The sequence below is a fragment of the Chlamydotis macqueenii genome, chromosome 8 (assembly GCF_036417535.1).
Source record: "Chlamydotis macqueenii isolate bChlMac1 chromosome 8, bChlMac1.mat, whole genome shotgun sequence".
NCBI classification, from domain to species: domain Eukaryota; kingdom Metazoa; phylum Chordata; class Aves; order Otidiformes; family Otididae; genus Chlamydotis; species Chlamydotis macqueenii.
Window position 1 is genome coordinate 11,382,503 of NC_141563.1, and position 16,507 is coordinate 11,399,009.

Below are 16,507 nucleotides of genomic sequence, written 5' to 3' on the forward strand. Positions count from 1 at the left end.
GGGGGGGGGGGGGCGGTGTTTGAACTTCTACCAATTTAGCTTTACTTAAATGTTGCATGGTTGCTGGCTTTTAATGTAGCCCTTAACATAACTGAGTGCCGTAACTGACCCGTGTTATGCCTGCAAAAGCATGGAAGGTGCTTCTGTAGCATTAAAAACAAGTGCTGTCTCCTGGTATTTTTTCAGTAATTTGCTTTATATGAAGAGATTATAATCTTTGTAGTTTGTTTCCATTTTATCATTATAACTTTGTTTTATTCTTCCACGCCTGAGGGTTTATTCTGAACTGAGTTAATTGCATCTTATGATGATGAAAGTGGCTGTTTCCATGTGTCTCATGGTTATTCCTTGTTTCTTATGGGATGGGAAATAATTGGTTTTCCTGTTTGTATTGCTCATTGGCATGAATGTCAGAGGTGCCAAGAAGGGCGGGGTTGGTTCACTTAGAATTAGCATATTTAAATAGATTCACTTTGGTTTTGTCAGGGAGAGTGTATACATAGGCAGTAACAAATTTTATTTGTGTGTTACTTCTGAAAATGAAGGGATTCAGTAAGAGATCATTGTGAAGCAACAGCATTATCTGCAAACTCAGGTGACTTCCTCGTCATAATCAGAATAACCGGAATAACTAAATTTAGTGGTTAAATAAGAAGCGGACAGAGGCTCCCATAGTTTCTTCCAAGGAGAAAGAACAGCTGAAGTATCCCTGAAATCTGCTTATTCCTGTGCAGTGCCTATGTGAAGTGCTTTGAGAAATGTTCAGACACTTTAAAAACTAGTGTGTAGAAAACTGATAACATTTGAAACTAAGTTAGGATTATTTTTGTGCACTGTGCTGTCTTTGCACTGTCTGGTCTTTGTTGTTATGACCCATGTGTGATCAGATAAATAGTTTCCAATGTCAGTACTGTATTGATCTGAATCTTAGGAGGCACCAAAATCTAAAGTTAATTTCAGTTTTAAAACAACAGGAGTAAACTGGATCGATATACAAAGGCAAAGATGGAGCTTCTTTTGATGATTCACACACAGCCCCGTAGGTCCCAAAGAGCCAAGTCTTTGGTCTTGTAGTCTGATGTCGATGCTGAGTGATACAAAGGGCTGTCAAGTCAACAAAACCACTGGATTTTGAACTTCTTATATAAAGATTATTACTCTATAATAGGCTCGTTGGTCTTAATAGTTCTGGAAGATGAGTGGTTCAAAAAAGTACCTACTTTCAAATAACAAGGTGCCTTCACAGTAAAGAAAATGTAAAGGCGGTGGTGTCATAGCAAGTGTTAAAATGAAAGTATCCAGGATATCAAATGATTGCTTGAATTACGTAGCTGTTGTCAGGGAGCAGATCTGGGAGGTAACAGAGTTGATGTGTTTTACCTGTTGTAAACATTACAGCTGACCGTAGATCTTGCTGAAGTGTTTCTGTCTGGATTATTGGAAGAACTCCATTGTTTAAGAAAATGAGGGACAGACGTTTTCTTTTTGAAGAAATAGTCTGCGCACTTTAACAACTACAAGCTTAAGAAGCTTTTAAAAATCAATGTATTGGCAAGTCTTTATCTGCATGGTGCTTCAAGGCATTTCCTCCTTGTTAAAAATCAGCACCACCGAACAAGATAAACTTCCTTCATATTACAGCATTTTCTCTTTTTATTAACATTTTGCCAGCAGCAGGCAATACAGATGCTAAAGTTTAGGGTGTACTAGGAGGCCCTGTGTAGGAATGAATTTTGTTATTCTTCTTTTTTAGACCTGAAGTCACTCGACTTGTAAAGGAAAAGTCAAGCAACTCTGGAAAGCAGCACTTTCTTTAAAATCTTAAATGGACCGGTTATATTGGTCGTGTCATCTTTTGAATGCCAAAAGTAGGTTTAATATCAGAACTTGTAAAAACACATTGAAAGAAACACTGACTAGATGGACATCCGCTTGGTCAGTGACGCTGGAGGAAACTTTTAAGTCCTGATTTTTAGAAAAGTTTGCATTTTAAAAACTTTCTTAAAGCGGTAACTGTATTTTTCTTTTTTGATGGTTCTTGTAGTGAAGATTTCTAGGCACTTGTTTAAAATTGAAGTAATTTTTGTCACACTATCAATTAATATTAGGAGTCAAGGATTCAAATATGCCACCTTTTCCATTTTCTGTAAACAGTTTCGCATAAGTTTTCCACAGCTGTCTGGTACTGGTGCGGTTAAATATTGTTGGTTAGAAGCAGGCCATACCTTTCCAGTTGCTTCTGGAAATTACCCAGTGAGTTGGTGGGAGAGTTAGAAATACTTGAATTTCAAATTACAGAGTAATCACAAGAACGCTTTTTCCAACCTTTATAAATGTGGTTGTGCCTCTAACAGAAGAGACATAATCAGAAACCTAATCTAAAAATTAGAAAACCAGGAGGAACTTGGACAAAATTAACTTGCTACGTGGATAAATCTATGTGCTATCGTTTGACTTGTCTGTTAATGAGATAGTGCCTATGCACATTTCAGAGAAGAAAGGTGAAATGATGACAAGTGAACTCGATAAGATGCCTTTAACTTGGTCTAATGTATCGTCGTGTCCTCTGGAGAGGCCAGCCTTCCTAAGTAATAGCTGTTAAAAACAAGAGCAAACCTAAGACAAAATCCAGTCTGTAAAAAATTATGTATGGATACTTGTCGTGGTTTTGTATCTGTGAAGATTGTGTGACCCAAATAAAGCCTCAAACAAAATAAAATGGAAGTTGAAATACTGTGATATCTGCTGGCAGATGTGCGTGGCCCTACGTGCCAACTACACATCGTGTGGCAAAAAGACTGCAGACCCCATCTGCTGGGGTGCAGAGTGCCGTGTCTCCATGGGAGACCGGAGAGCTTTCAAGATAAGTTTTTAAGAGTAACTCTGAATTCACAGTGTACCATGCCAGTGGCAAAAAAAAATTGTGCCTGGTGCATTCAAAAGTTGGTCTCTTGCCCAGTAGCACAAACAGCATTTTTCTTTTGACAGCATCTTTCAGAAAGGATATGGCAAGCGTAAGGAGAATAAATTATGTATCAGTAGCGTACAAGGGAGGGAGGGTGTACAGAATAGGAGAGGGAGAAGGAAAACAAAACACAAGGATAGTAAAGGTCATCAGTATTTTTTTGTTTTTCAGAAAAAGAGTGTGTATGCAGAATTGATCGTTCTGTGTCTGATCTAGTTTTGCTCTGATTTTTTACAGAAAAATGTCATTTGGTCTGTTGCTGATTGATGGCTCAGCCCTGTTAAGATCTGAGCTGTTTCTGCCTTACTTCTGTGACTACTACAATATTACTTTCTTTTTTTATAGCTACATACAGAATAATATCTACGTAGGTATCTTTAGTATTCTAGTACTACCTTTTTCTTCTGTGCAGACTTTAAGAATCTGGGGGTTGTCATTCTCTGTGATCCAAGTCTCTACCTTGTCCAGCATCTATCTTGTAGCTGAAAATGGCCAGCCCCAGCTTCTGAGAGGGTTAAAAACCTCACGCTGGGCTGTTGGTCAGTGTGCCCTCGTCAGGCCTCCTCCTCCTCCCCATTAGTTTTAAGATGGACTTAAGTGTTGAAGGAAATACAGTGATAGCCTTTCAAAATGAGCGTCGTTCCCCATTCCTTGGCACTGATATGGATGATCATATAAATAATAGAATAGGTCATGCTGAGCTAATGACCAGTCCGGTCCAGAGCTAAAAGGATTAGGGTCCCTGCCCACAAGCTTTTTAACAATTAGAGAATTGAATATTTAGAAGTGATTTTGCTTTCCTAATCTAAAAGGGGGCACGTTGTAGATGCTTTTCTGAGGATCTTCTCTTGGGAATTCCTCAAAATTTGAGGCATATGCAGCTGCCCACTACTTTGTCAAACACAGCTTGAGAAGAATGGGAGATAATTGGATGAAAGATGGTATCTGCTTCCTTGGGCAGAGCTAATTTAGTAATCCAAAATATTATGCTGATGAGAGAAGAGGCTCTGACACTAAATTTAGATCCAGGCTTGACCTAGAAGCCCAGGCCTGCTCAGATTTGTAGTTCAAACGACTCATGTCCAATAGGTCCGTTGTTGCTTTCTGCTTGTAGAAAGTGGCTTTGCCCAAGCAACAATAAATACAGCTGAGAGTGAGCCGGAATGTGCAAAGCTCAGTTGACCAGTGTGTTTACTGAACTAACCTAAATATTTTAAATATCTTCATATGTAACTGTTAAAAAATCTCTAGAGAATAACCTTCTGCTTTTTTTCTCAGTTTCCATTTCTCTGTTAATTACTGCTCTTTAAGTATTATATGCTCTCAGCTGAATAAAAGCTGATGATGATTGAAAGAAAATCTGTTTTTTAGAAAAGAGCTGAACTACAAGATATGTATTACAAAAATGCTACAGAAGAACTGAGCGTAAGGCAAACATTATTTATTTGGTATTTTTAAAAGGAAGATATATTGATTATTATTTTTTATTCCCCCAAATACTGATTGATAGAAAACCTGGGATTTTCTCGGATCACGCATTCTACTTGGAGAGTTATAATGCAGATGGAAAATGATGAAAGGAGAGCGGTCAGTGGTGGTGTGCTGTCAGGATTCACTGAGAGCATGAGTTTGGGAGGATGTCATTAGTAACGAGGGACAAACCCACGTGCCAGTTACGCAGCTCATTTCAAACCCATACGAACTGCCCTCATCTGTTTTGTATATCTTGTATTTGCTATCTGTTTGTAATTGTGTTTCAGAGAATTTAAAGTTATTATTCATATTCCCGTGTGTGGAGCTGTACAGGACCACAGAGAACTTTAAGGAACAAAATAAGCAATGTGCTTGCAGCAGAATGCTTAGGATACTGAAACAATGTTGTAATGTCTAATAATGTGCACTTGGCAAGTCAATATTTAAATCTACAGCTTTTCAGGATTAAGAGGCGTCGATTTATTGAGGGTACCTCTAGCTCCTGCTGTCAGCAGCTGGTGTGCTTCTACATCATATGTGTCTGCCTAAATAAGAGTGATGAACACCCGCGACAGACTAGGAGTTTTTGCTTTCCGCGTGAGATATAGAAAATTTTCAGTATCTAATCCTAAAGGAGCGTAACACATTAGGTTTCCAGGGCATGGTAATTTTAGATGTTGAAAGCCTATTCTGATTTTTTTTTTTTTCTTTTTTTTTTTTTCTTTCCTTGGTACGCTGGATTTTAGCTATTTTTAGCTATAGAAGAGATAAAGCATGGGTAGGACAATTTGATGAAAAATCAGCTCTTTGAACCTCACCAGAGATGCAGAACTTTTAAATGTGTCCAGTCAGGTGAACTTGTCCACTCCAGCACAAATCATATTGCTTTTGCATGTAAACACATGATAAAACCAAACTTGAAGGAGTTTAAGATTAGTGATAAGCCTTTGGAAGTTAAGTAGTACAGCATGGAAATTGCCTACTCATATGCGTAATGATAGACTCTTGATCACACACAGTTCTATGATTTTGGCTTCTCTTCTTCTCAGGAGCTGTGCCGTATTGTGTACAGAAGGAATAGTACTTACAAAATGAGCAGCTTGGTGGGTTTTTTGTTTTTTTTTTCTTTTTTTTTTTTTTTTTTTTTTTCTCCTGCCTTATTTTTCATTGTGTAACCTTGTGCCTTACTATGTACCATTCAGGTCAGGATCTGAGGATGAAGTTACTGTTTTCCTCTTTGCCATTTCTGTAGAACTCATTGCTACAGTATTTGAGTGCTTCAGATGTTACTTGGTTTTCATTACACCCTCCTGAGATGGGGAATTATTATTAACCAGGGAAATGGAGCACAAGGAGATTGAGGTCAGGAGGACTGCTCAGTTTGAATGCCATGTTTGAGACATCTGTGACCTGTTTTTTTGTTGTTGTTTTGTTTTATTTTTCAGTGTTCACATAAAACTTTTTTTTTTTTTTGCTCTTTAATTGCAACTCCTTTAATTACAACTGTAAGTAATTCTGCATTTCACCATTTTGAGTTGACAGCTGTAATAAAGGCAGCTGTTTAGTAAGGAAAAACTCATGTGACCACTCGTGGAATTTTTGTCTAAGTGACATGCCTGGTTCCACATAAGAACTTTTGGGCTGAAGTGGGGAAAGGATCTGTGTCTTAACCCAGCATTGAGATGTTATGACCCAAGAGATTCTTCTTGGTTTGTTACATTCTTCTGGCTCATACCATACTTATTCTCCAATTCTTGTGGCAAAGGAAGCAAGACTCTACCTACAGGAGTCTCTTCTACTCCCTAACCGTAATTCATCATCATAATGGGTATACTCAGGACAACAAATGAGGAGAGATTATTTTTGGAGTGTCTGCGAAGTATTCTTAATTAAAAAAATAATTCCTAATGTACATGTGTAAATGTTGCCCTATATTTCTTCATTTTGAGTGCGTATGTACCCTTAGTTTTCTTTTAACATTTATTTTATAGAAACAGTTTTCCGTTCTTGTCTGTATTTCCATGTCGATCTGCCTTCTGGCGTAAAAGGTCCACATTCAGCAGCATCTTCACAGTTTAAAATGGCAGCAATGTCAAGGAGTTAGTATCCCAGTACAATTGCCTCACAGTTGCAGAAGTTTAGCTGTTTTAAAAGTGAGACGACTCAAAGTAGAGAGCTTGTTCAGTAGATGTCAGCTGTCATATAGTTGACATATTAAGATAATTCTTTTCCTCAGTAGAATATTGTTTCTCTGAGTTGGCAGCACAGAAATTATTATTAGAAACGAGAAAGATCATTAAAACTCTGAATGCTTTGATTCCCATCTCATCTTAGCTTTTTTTTCATAAGAAATTAACTAATCATGACTTTCAGGAGAATAAAAATCCTCTGGAAACCTGAATTAGGAGAACTGTAAAGTCATCTACTGTTCTCCTGAGAACAGCACTATCAACAAATTCTATCTGGAAGAAGATGGAAACTTAACCAAAATATTTTTAATATATTTTAAGAAGTAATTCTACATTCATCTTCACAGTAGGCTCATTTCTTGTTTCTCTTAGATTATGGGTTTATCGTATTTCAGATGGATGTTCTCTTTTGAGGAGGAGTTCGTTCTCCTGTTTTTCAGCTTAAATTTTATTTTTGGTCTGTTTAATTGTTTTCCTCTGGTTTTTTTTTTTTTGTTAATGCTGAATGAAGACTCTGCTTCAGAATCCTTTTAACTCAGTAAAAATGAATTTGCATTTGGGCTTTTACACAAATATTTTTTGGTTCCACTTTGAACATCTACCTTGTCAGCTTTGGTATGCACCATTGTATATTGGCCTCTCAGTTCAAGAAAAGACAGAAATAGAGGGAAGTCAAAGACAATCTCCCTGCTTGACAGAAAATTGATTTATGTGTTGGGCACAGTGGCCTTCCTGTAACTTTCTGGATCTTTTCAAATTTATGCTGAAGAATTAACGTAACAGATTTTTATAACGGACTCAGTAACTGTGCTGTACTGGTAGGTCTTAAATGCTGTTTAAGGCATTTCCTTACAATGTAACTAAATTGTCAGATCGATCTGGGAGGAAAACTGCAATTATTTATCCTCTTGTGTTTGAAAGCCTAGTAAATGAAAACACTCATTATTGAAGTCTGATTAGAGAACTGCTTATTATTAAATTTGTATTATTATTCTGGTTTTTGTTGCTTGTGATTTAGACTCTGTGGTTAGTTTTGGTCACTAGTAGTTGCATGATGCTTACATATCCTGAAAAGCATGATAGTAACCTGGTGAAAGCACGAAAGTGTGTTTATTCTCTAGAGCAGTGCTGCTCAGTGTAATAAAAACATCAGCTCTTTTTGTAAGCTTTCCTTTTCTTAGCATATAACAATATGCCTGGTATTTTACAAAATGCAGATTGTGTATTGAGATCTCCATTGTAAATGGATAAATTAATGATGCCAAAGATTCAGAGAAGCTGTGAACCTTAGGGAGAGATTTTAGAGAGAAGGAAGAGGAAGACTTCTATGTGCAAGAACTGCAGGATTGTGCTCAGTGCAGAAAGGGATGTGGAGGAAAGATGTCTTTGAAGACAATCAAAGGAAATGAGAAGACAGATGAGAACAGAACAAAATTAGATTGGAAAAAAAAAAACAACCAGATTTTTTTTCTTCTTTTTTTTTTTAACTTATCTGTGATGCTCAACTGAGTGCTGTTAGAAAACATTTAAATTTAAAATGACGTTTATGCTTGTCGGGCTTGTAGCTATTTTCTTAGCTGCCATTGAAGTGCATGGAGAAATAGAATGATAGGTTTTCGTCTCTGAGGTAGCCTGATACAGTCCAGGCTTGGACTCTTTATGTGCATTGGTTACGGATGGACCCAAAAGGAAACCATAGTTGGGAATTGCTCTGGACTTCTGGCTGAGCCCCCGCAGGAGCTGCTTTGTATGGCGTAGTCTCACCATAGAGGCTTTATGGGGTTAGGAAGCCACCTAAGGACCTGGTTGCTGACCCCATCAGGTGTAAAGAAGTGTTTTATGGAGAGTCCTGGGTTGCAAACTGCAATCTGAGGATGTAGAAGCTTTTCTAGAACAGAGCTATTTTGTTTTCAAGGTAGAAGTATTTATAAAGGATTTATTTCCTGAGTTGCAGGAGAGGTTTTCCTGTAGGATTACAAAGGTAATAGAGAAAGGCACAGTTGATATTTACCAGCCTAAAGGTACTGTCTCATGCTGAGGGTAACTGGAACCTGGAGATAATTGATTAACTGTTGTAGTTCCAGCTGTGACATTTTAACACCACTATCTCATGCACATAGTGTGATTTTTCAGGTGTGATTGCAATGATTTCCATGTTTTTATAGAAATGCAGTATCATAAGCACTTGCTTCTTTATCTACAAAGCTAGGTATGTCCAGGGAACAGCTCAGTTGCCTAAACGTGGGCATTTGGTGTCGTTTTAGCTGTCTTTGCCTGTGCAGATCGTCCACGTGGAGCTTGCAGAGATGATGCAGCACTTAGAGCAGGCTGGTATCCTTCTGCAGTGGCAGCTGCTTACCAGGCAGGATTCTCTTCGGGCTTCTGAAATGGCTTTTGCCACCAACATTTAGGCACCTGAACATATCCCGAGGTGCTAGTCAATGTGAAAATGTAACTGAATTGGAGATGGTAGTGGGGAAAGATACGGGATTTATCTGGAAGTGTAACATTTTATGGTACTTCTTTTTTTTGTTCTTTTTAAGACTACTTAATGGTAAACTGAATATTTCAAAGTAATAATTCTAATCTGTAAATAACACTAGTTTTGTAGTAGATAAGTATGCATTTTAAATTAATATCTGTGAGCTTGCAAGCGAGACAGTATAATGGGTTTTGGTTTATTTTTTTTACTCCTAGAGAAATACAGTAACCATATGTTCTGTGGTAAAAATGCACTTACAGTTAAATAACTAGGCATTTCCTAGGAGTTTTAAACTTGAACTGTAAGCCTGAAGGACAGAAAACATGCCACGTTGCTCTTGTTAAGCTGTCAAATGATTACTGCATATGCGACTAGAGGATTTTCGGTTTCTTCTCAAAGCATTTTTGGAGGATGAGTCAGTAAAGCAGTTATCTAATGTATCCATGTTGACTGCACATAGAATTTTATTTTCTGTTATGTTTAATTACACTATTACCAGGCTAATACTTTGGGATTTTTCTCTCTTTTTTACAGGATTCTGCTCAAGAGAGTGTCATTACACGAGATATTCATCGTACATTTCCAGCACATGATTATTTCAAAGATACAGAAGGAGACGGTCAGGAATCTCTATACAAAATCTGTAAGGTACAGTCAGTACTCTGAATTTTAAAGTGTGTTCCATATTTTGCTATGACTGTTATTTTCCCTGCTAACCCTGTTCTGATTCAAGTCACTAATCAATAAGATTTTAAAGCTTTAATTAGATTGCATGTGGACGGTGTAAGGTTCTGCAGTATCCTGAAGTACTTTTTATAACCTTGCATTTTGTATCTAAGATACATATGAGAAGAGTGAGGCTAAAGCGTTATTAATGGGCAGTTTGATATCAGAGGTCCACTTCAGTAGAAGTGTGGTGTAGTAGAACTTTTTTTGCTCTGCTGATGGAGAGATTTGCAGAGCAAGAGGAACCCTCAGAGCAAGCTCTGCTATGAGGTTAAGCAAGAATGTCTCTAGACAGTTATCTAGAGAACAAGTTAGCTGACCTTGCCACAAGCAATGTGTGTGTATAGCTTTTCACTCATAGCTCTCATATCAAAGAAAAATCTTTTTTTTTTTTTTTTCCCCCACTTTGCACATGGGGAAATTGAGGTACTAAATGAACAGATTTGTCCAACTTGTATAGACAGACTTTTGTTGCTCAGGAGAGATCCAGAAGGTAGAATATTGTGGCAAGTTAGGGAGTTCTCTGGCTGTCAGTTGCAGATTTCATTTTCCTTTTTCTACATGCAGAATAAATGATTGCCTTAGACAATGCCATTTTCACTTCCCTTCCTTTCCCTTGTTACTCTGTTTCCACCTGCAGTTGATTAATAGACAGAACTGATGGAGTTGTCATAACAAGCAGAAAAGAGTGTCCTGCCTTTGGGGTATAATGATACATATTCCTGTTCTCCAGATAAATTCTATGGTGATACAGACTCCTATTCAGACAATAATTTGGATGACTGTTAAATATAGCTGCTTGGGTTACGTATATTGAAGTTCTTTGTCATGAATAATTCACATTTAAAAAAAAAATAAAGGAGCAGCGAGAACTTTGAACCAATTACACTGATTTCTCACTAATCTTGGAGGCCTCTAAGTGGCTACAAGAAAACCATTCCTGTGCCTATCTTAGAAAAGAATAACTAGGACAATGCAGGTAATTGTGGGCCTGTCAGTTTGATATCTGTTAAGTGAAAAATTATGGAATAGCATTCAGCTTATCAAGAATTAAATGAAAGAAATATATTATAATGAATGCCTACGAGTTTACTGAAAATAGATCTTGAAAACCTAATAAAAAAAATGCAGGTTTCATTGGTGAAGGTAATTTTATTGAAATTCTGTAGCTCGTGTAGTCTGCCGTGCAAGAAGCGTATAAGCACTGGATGAATTAGAACATGAAGAAGGTACACGTTAAAGAATTAAACACTGGCTAGCTAGCAGGTTACTAAATATCAGCACCGAATAAATGTGTTTTGAACAGGGCAGGAAGATCACTTGTTCATTTTATGTGCTCTGGTTAGTCACCTAAAAGAAAACAGAAAAGTCATTTCTGATAAAGATATCTCGATGACACAGAGAAAAAGAGAATGGTAAATAATGAGGTGTTAAAGGATGTGTAGATAGATGGATCTTGTGTAGGAATATAATAACTTGAGTAACTCAGTATTTTACAGCTGCTGCAGCTGCTTTTGATTTGACAATTTGACAATTCTCCTCCTATGTTGGAAAGAATCCGTAGAAGTTCCATGAGGATGAGGAAGGGATTTGGGAACATACTTTGGAAAGAAAAACTCTTTTTTTGTGAAAGAGTATCTCAGTCTATTTTATTTAATAAAGAGAAGATAAAGGAATGAATCTATCTGAACTAGAAACTTAAGAGAAATTATCTGTCTAGCAGCCGGCTTCACAGGGCCTCTGCTGCTCCTGCAGAGAAAGTTGCTGCAGACGTTGGTCCTCTTTTCTTAAAGGATCTAGATCAGAGACCTGTCAGTGTGCACAGCAAGTTGAGGACTGCTTTCCGCATGAAGCATTTTGTATTCCTCTACAGTTGAGTGACCTCTGCCACTTTGCCACTTTCTCTTGATATGAACAAGTTCTGCGTAGCAGCTTTGCAGTCAGCTTTTAGTTTGCTGCTCCGAACATCTTTGTGTCACCAGCAGTCTTTGTTACTGTGCTATTTTTATGTGTTCTTTATGATTTGCGAATATTTTCAACAGCATCAGCCCTTTCTGTAAGGTTCTGTGAGTGAACTCACAGAACATGGGTGGGTGAGAACTGACAGATTATTACTATCTTTCACTTTTTATCCTTTAATCAATTATTTGAGTCCATAAGAGGACCTTCTATGGCAGCTTAGTTCCCTAAAAACCCTTTGGGAAGGGTTGAAGGTTTTCTAAAAATCCTCGTAGATTCTATTGACTGCCTCATTCTTTTACATGCTCATTGGTTCAGAGAAGGAATTGGGAAGCATTGCTTCCTGGTAGAACAGCCATATCCAATCTTCCACACTGAATTATTCATAAGTTTACTGATTTTATTCTTGACAGTTTCTACCTACTTGCCAGTATTGAGATCAGACGCAACTGTTGTGTAGATTCTAGGCAGCAACTTTTCCTCCATCCTTGCTCTGTTTTCCTAAATGGCTATGGCTCTGTTCTACAGATGACCTGTCTATGGCCAGGTCTGACTGGACCTTGAGTTTATGATTGATGTGTTGAGTTACGGAGAAATATTCTTAAAAGGTAATCAATTTGCTTTTAAACTTGTCATTCCACTGGAAAAAAATAATAATCTGTGTTGAAAGTAATATTGTGGCTGCTTTTTAGCAGAGGTGCTGTGCACCCATGCCCTTCTTCTAATATGAAAGCAAAGTATTTGAAGAATGAGATTATTGAATAAGGCTAGAAAAGGTCTGTCCTCAAGTGGGAGGGTGAAAAGCTGAAGAGCATTTTCTTCATTCCCTACTGAAATGAGAGATGATCTGAGCTGTCAGATAAAAAGGAAAACCATTAAAAGCTCACTGCCTCGTTGTAACGGGTCTGTCAGTTTTAGTTCCATCTCTTAATCTCTTCTTCAGAACAGTAGGAAAGCAGGAAAGATGGAAACTTTTTCAGTTGCAGAACATTTATGTGACAAAGTATCTAAAAATGAACATTAAGACTGACAATGGTGATAAGGGATGAAAAGAGTTCCAGATTCTAGATTGGAGATTTCGTTTGAGGACATTGTATGAGCTAGATTTGCACAGAATAAACAACTTTGGGAAAATACTTCTGTTTCTTGCACACTTTCTGTTTAAGTACTATGCAAGTTCTAGCTGTATTTAGAGAGCTCATTCTCTGTGTTACAATGCATAGCAGAATAGTACTCTCGACCTACTTCCATGCGTGCATATGTAGTTAACAGCTCGATGCTCCAGGGAATCAAAGCACTTGGCAGAAATAGTCCTCTCAACTGCCTGGAGTGTATGCCGTGCAGAATTTAACGCGAGATGTGTTTTCTCTAATTTTCTGATTAAAGTCACTCCTATTCAACAAAGAGGCATGGTGAATTTAGTAGGAGAAGAGGAGGTTGTTGCAGGGAAATCGGTAGCTAGGTTAGCTGGGTGAGTGCTCGTACTGGGCAAACTGGAAAAATAGACGCAATGCTTCCCTGTTTTTCTGAAAATGGATGGGTGACTTTGGTGTTAGTGTTTTACAGTAAACAAAGGCATTATGGAAGTATATTAATAATTTGTATCATGACATAGCTTGTTACTAAATACTTACCTCCATGATTGATCAAATTTGTGTTTTTTTCCTAATCCCAGTCATACTTGCCTGAAGGTTTTATGTGCAGAATCGGTGTGGTTGTTGGTTTACTGTGGGACTCCATTTGAGTCGTTGTTGCAATGTCTGTTTGTTGGAATTAGTAAGGGGAATAATAAACTGTTTCTAGCAAAGCTAATGCTGAATGGTGTTCAATATGGGGTTTTTTTTTGGCTTTCTTTGCTGTAGAATTGAAATGTGAAAATGCCTTTGAGTTGCTCTTCTGTGACCAGTAGCTTCTATTCCGTGATAAGCTGTGAATGATGGATTACTCTTTGGCTTATCCTTCAGCATGGCAGAACTGCTGCTTAATGCTGTCCTGTAAGCTGATTGTCTAACTTTCAGCCTTTTTTTACTTTTTAATTTCCGTTTCATTGCAGCATCTTTTTTTCAGATGATCACCTCTTCACAACATGCAAGTATAGTGTTCTTCCACGTTTTTCAATCCTTAGTATCTCCTCAGAGTTACAAATGGGAAGTTTCTGTATTTGTCCACTTTGGCTTAATTATGTGTCAGAGAGCCAATCCTTTCCTATAGGAGTCTATTTGCCGATTTTAGAATAAACATAGGAGCATATACAGAATGAGCTAAGAATTATTTTCCATCTATTTTTAGTTGTTTATTTTCTTAGTTCCTGGGTTGAAGACTGATTTTAGTAAATATTGTTGTCTTGCTTCATACAAAGGATTTTAATGTTATCTTGTCTTCTTCTATTTGCATATTAATAAGGTTCCTTCTCTGTGCATCTGTGCTCAGCAAGGAGCAGCAGTATTGTTCTTGCATATGGGGTTTCTGCTGAGACTGTACTAGTGAAAAGGTCAGGGTTGTGAATCTTGAGTGCTGGAAAGCGAGTAAAGACTAGCATGATCAGAGGCCTGCCTGAATAAATGTGAAGATTTCTTCATTCTCTCGGCCCTTACAGCTCTGGAGGAGGCATATTGCGTAACATGCACGTGCCTCTCGCTGATACTCAATAAATGAGTAACTAATTTCTAAAAATACACTTTTCAGTTAACACAGAAATTCCTTGTATCATGTGATACTTCCTAAATGCTGCAGTCGTGGGAATAATATTACTTTGAGTGTTAGCCTTGTAATAAATTCAGGTATAGAGTTTTATATGATACAATCACTAAAATTATTCAGAACCAAGCATGTCATAAAGTACCTTGTTGTGTGAGAAATCTGCATCAAAGTATAGATGTTTTCTTGAGACAGTCTGTTTTTCAGACACTGTATAAGTCCTTTAACTCTCCTAAAGCAGACTTGAGCACAGAGCTGTGTCTGTATCAAACACTGAGTAGATTCCCTAGATAATTTCTGTCGTTTTGGGAGCGAGACAAAGGTAAGTAATGAGAGCAGATTGGGCTTGTAATTCTCCCCCAAAAAAACTTGCTTTCAATTCCTGTTACATTCTCCTTTTTTCCTGAGACATAGATGCTGGGTATCTCGTATGGCTGTCAACAAGCGTTGTGCCTGTCGCTTTTTCAGAGGTGGTTCCTGTGCCGGGACCCATTATTACTGACAAGAGAGGGCGCGTTATTGCCGATGAGAGATGGAGATCTGTAGAGCCTCTGCTCATACCTTTCCCTCAGCGTTGCTGTGTGGGGAGGAATGAAAACTCTGGCAAATGTAAGACCTTTCTATGAGAGAGGCACTAGAGAAATGGTTTTCTTGAGCTCTCTTTAGTTTCTAGTGTAATTGTAACGTTTAGTTTCTAATGTTGTTGAATTACTATGGTAAAGGCAAATTGGCAATGTGATTGTACACTGATAGCTGCTAGTTAGTGTTTCACATTTGGTTAAGTACGTTTGAATGTCCAGCAAGTATAAGCAATCATTTTCATGACTAGGAGGCATGGTGAAATGATGAAAAACATTTCCTTCTGGAATTTGAGACTCTTCCTTTTTTAAAACTGCTAGGAGTCATAAACAGAAGCTACAGAAATCCCAAATCTGAGGTTTTAAATTCTAATCAGCAACCTTTCAATTCATCTTTTAAATGCTACTTGGAATTTTTCTACAGAAGATTCTGATCTTGGGACATTTTCTTGCATTAATTACTTTAGAGAAGAATTTCTCTCCCATCTCCGTATTCTTCATTCCCTTTCCCAACATGCAGGCGGTTCTCTATCGTTGACTTTATTTGAGGAGACTCTGTTGCTTCCAAAGTATTCGCTTTCTAATTGTGTTGTTCTAATAACTGCGTTGTAGTTCTTCTCTTCAGAAGACAGATAACTATTAAAAAGATGTTTTAATTCTGCAAGTGAGATCTTCATTTAGTTAAAATTAATGGAAGTAGACTTCAACTCAGAATCTTTATGAAGTTCCATATTAATTAACTCCCATATTTATTAAATCCCAGAGAATATTTAAAATCTCTGGAGTTGACTGGAGTATCATGACTAAAGATTCCCCAAGAGCTTAAGAAAATAACAACCTAAAGGACTGCAACATTGTCACAGGTTGTCAGGGGGAAAATCCCATTCTCTGGGACTTACAAAGTCCCAATGACTGCAGTGGCAATAGGGGATTTGAGATTTTGCTCTGTTTTCATATTTCGCGTGGAAAGACAAAATTAATGCTCTTCAGTCCCTTAGCTAATTAATCTTAGATCTTTTGTTAGTAATACAATATTATGGTGGTATCTGTAGGCAGCATCCTTATTTTTGAGGCTGTTTTGGTTAATTACATCATATTTCAGCAATATAAAGTCTCATAGGTTACTTGAAACTAAGAAAATATAATTGGGGATGCAATATAAATAGAGCTTCAAAATCTCTTTGCTTTGTGCAAATACAATGAAATAATGTAGATTTCAGAGACTTCATTAAAAAAAAAAAAATCTTTAGTTGCCCGGAATATGGTGCTTTGACTTAACAACAAAATCTTTCTCAGTTTGATCTGATTCTCGTGCAGAACTGAAGTTAGTATCTAAGTATCTGATAACTGCTGCTTGTGAAGATCAGCTTTTGGGGAAGGACCTAGTGGAAGTGAATTTCAAAAAGCAAGCAGATCAAGCAGTTAATATTTTTTCATA

At 37.5% G+C, this 16,507-nt stretch overlaps 1 protein-coding gene across 26 annotated transcripts in view; it reads left to right on the forward strand.

The window, feature by feature from the left end:
• RABGAP1L (RAB GTPase activating protein 1 like) overlaps positions 1–16,507 on the forward strand; it is a 261,321-nt gene that overhangs the window by 141,742 nt on the left and 103,072 nt on the right. For all 26 annotated transcript variants that reach the window (XM_086753424.1, XM_086753426.1, XM_086753427.1 and 23 more), the window contains one exon: positions 9,644–9,757. In XM_086753424.1, the coding sequence (XP_086609550.1) occupies positions 9,644–9,757 (114 nt within the window). The remainder of the gene's footprint in view (positions 1–9,643; positions 9,758–16,507) is intronic.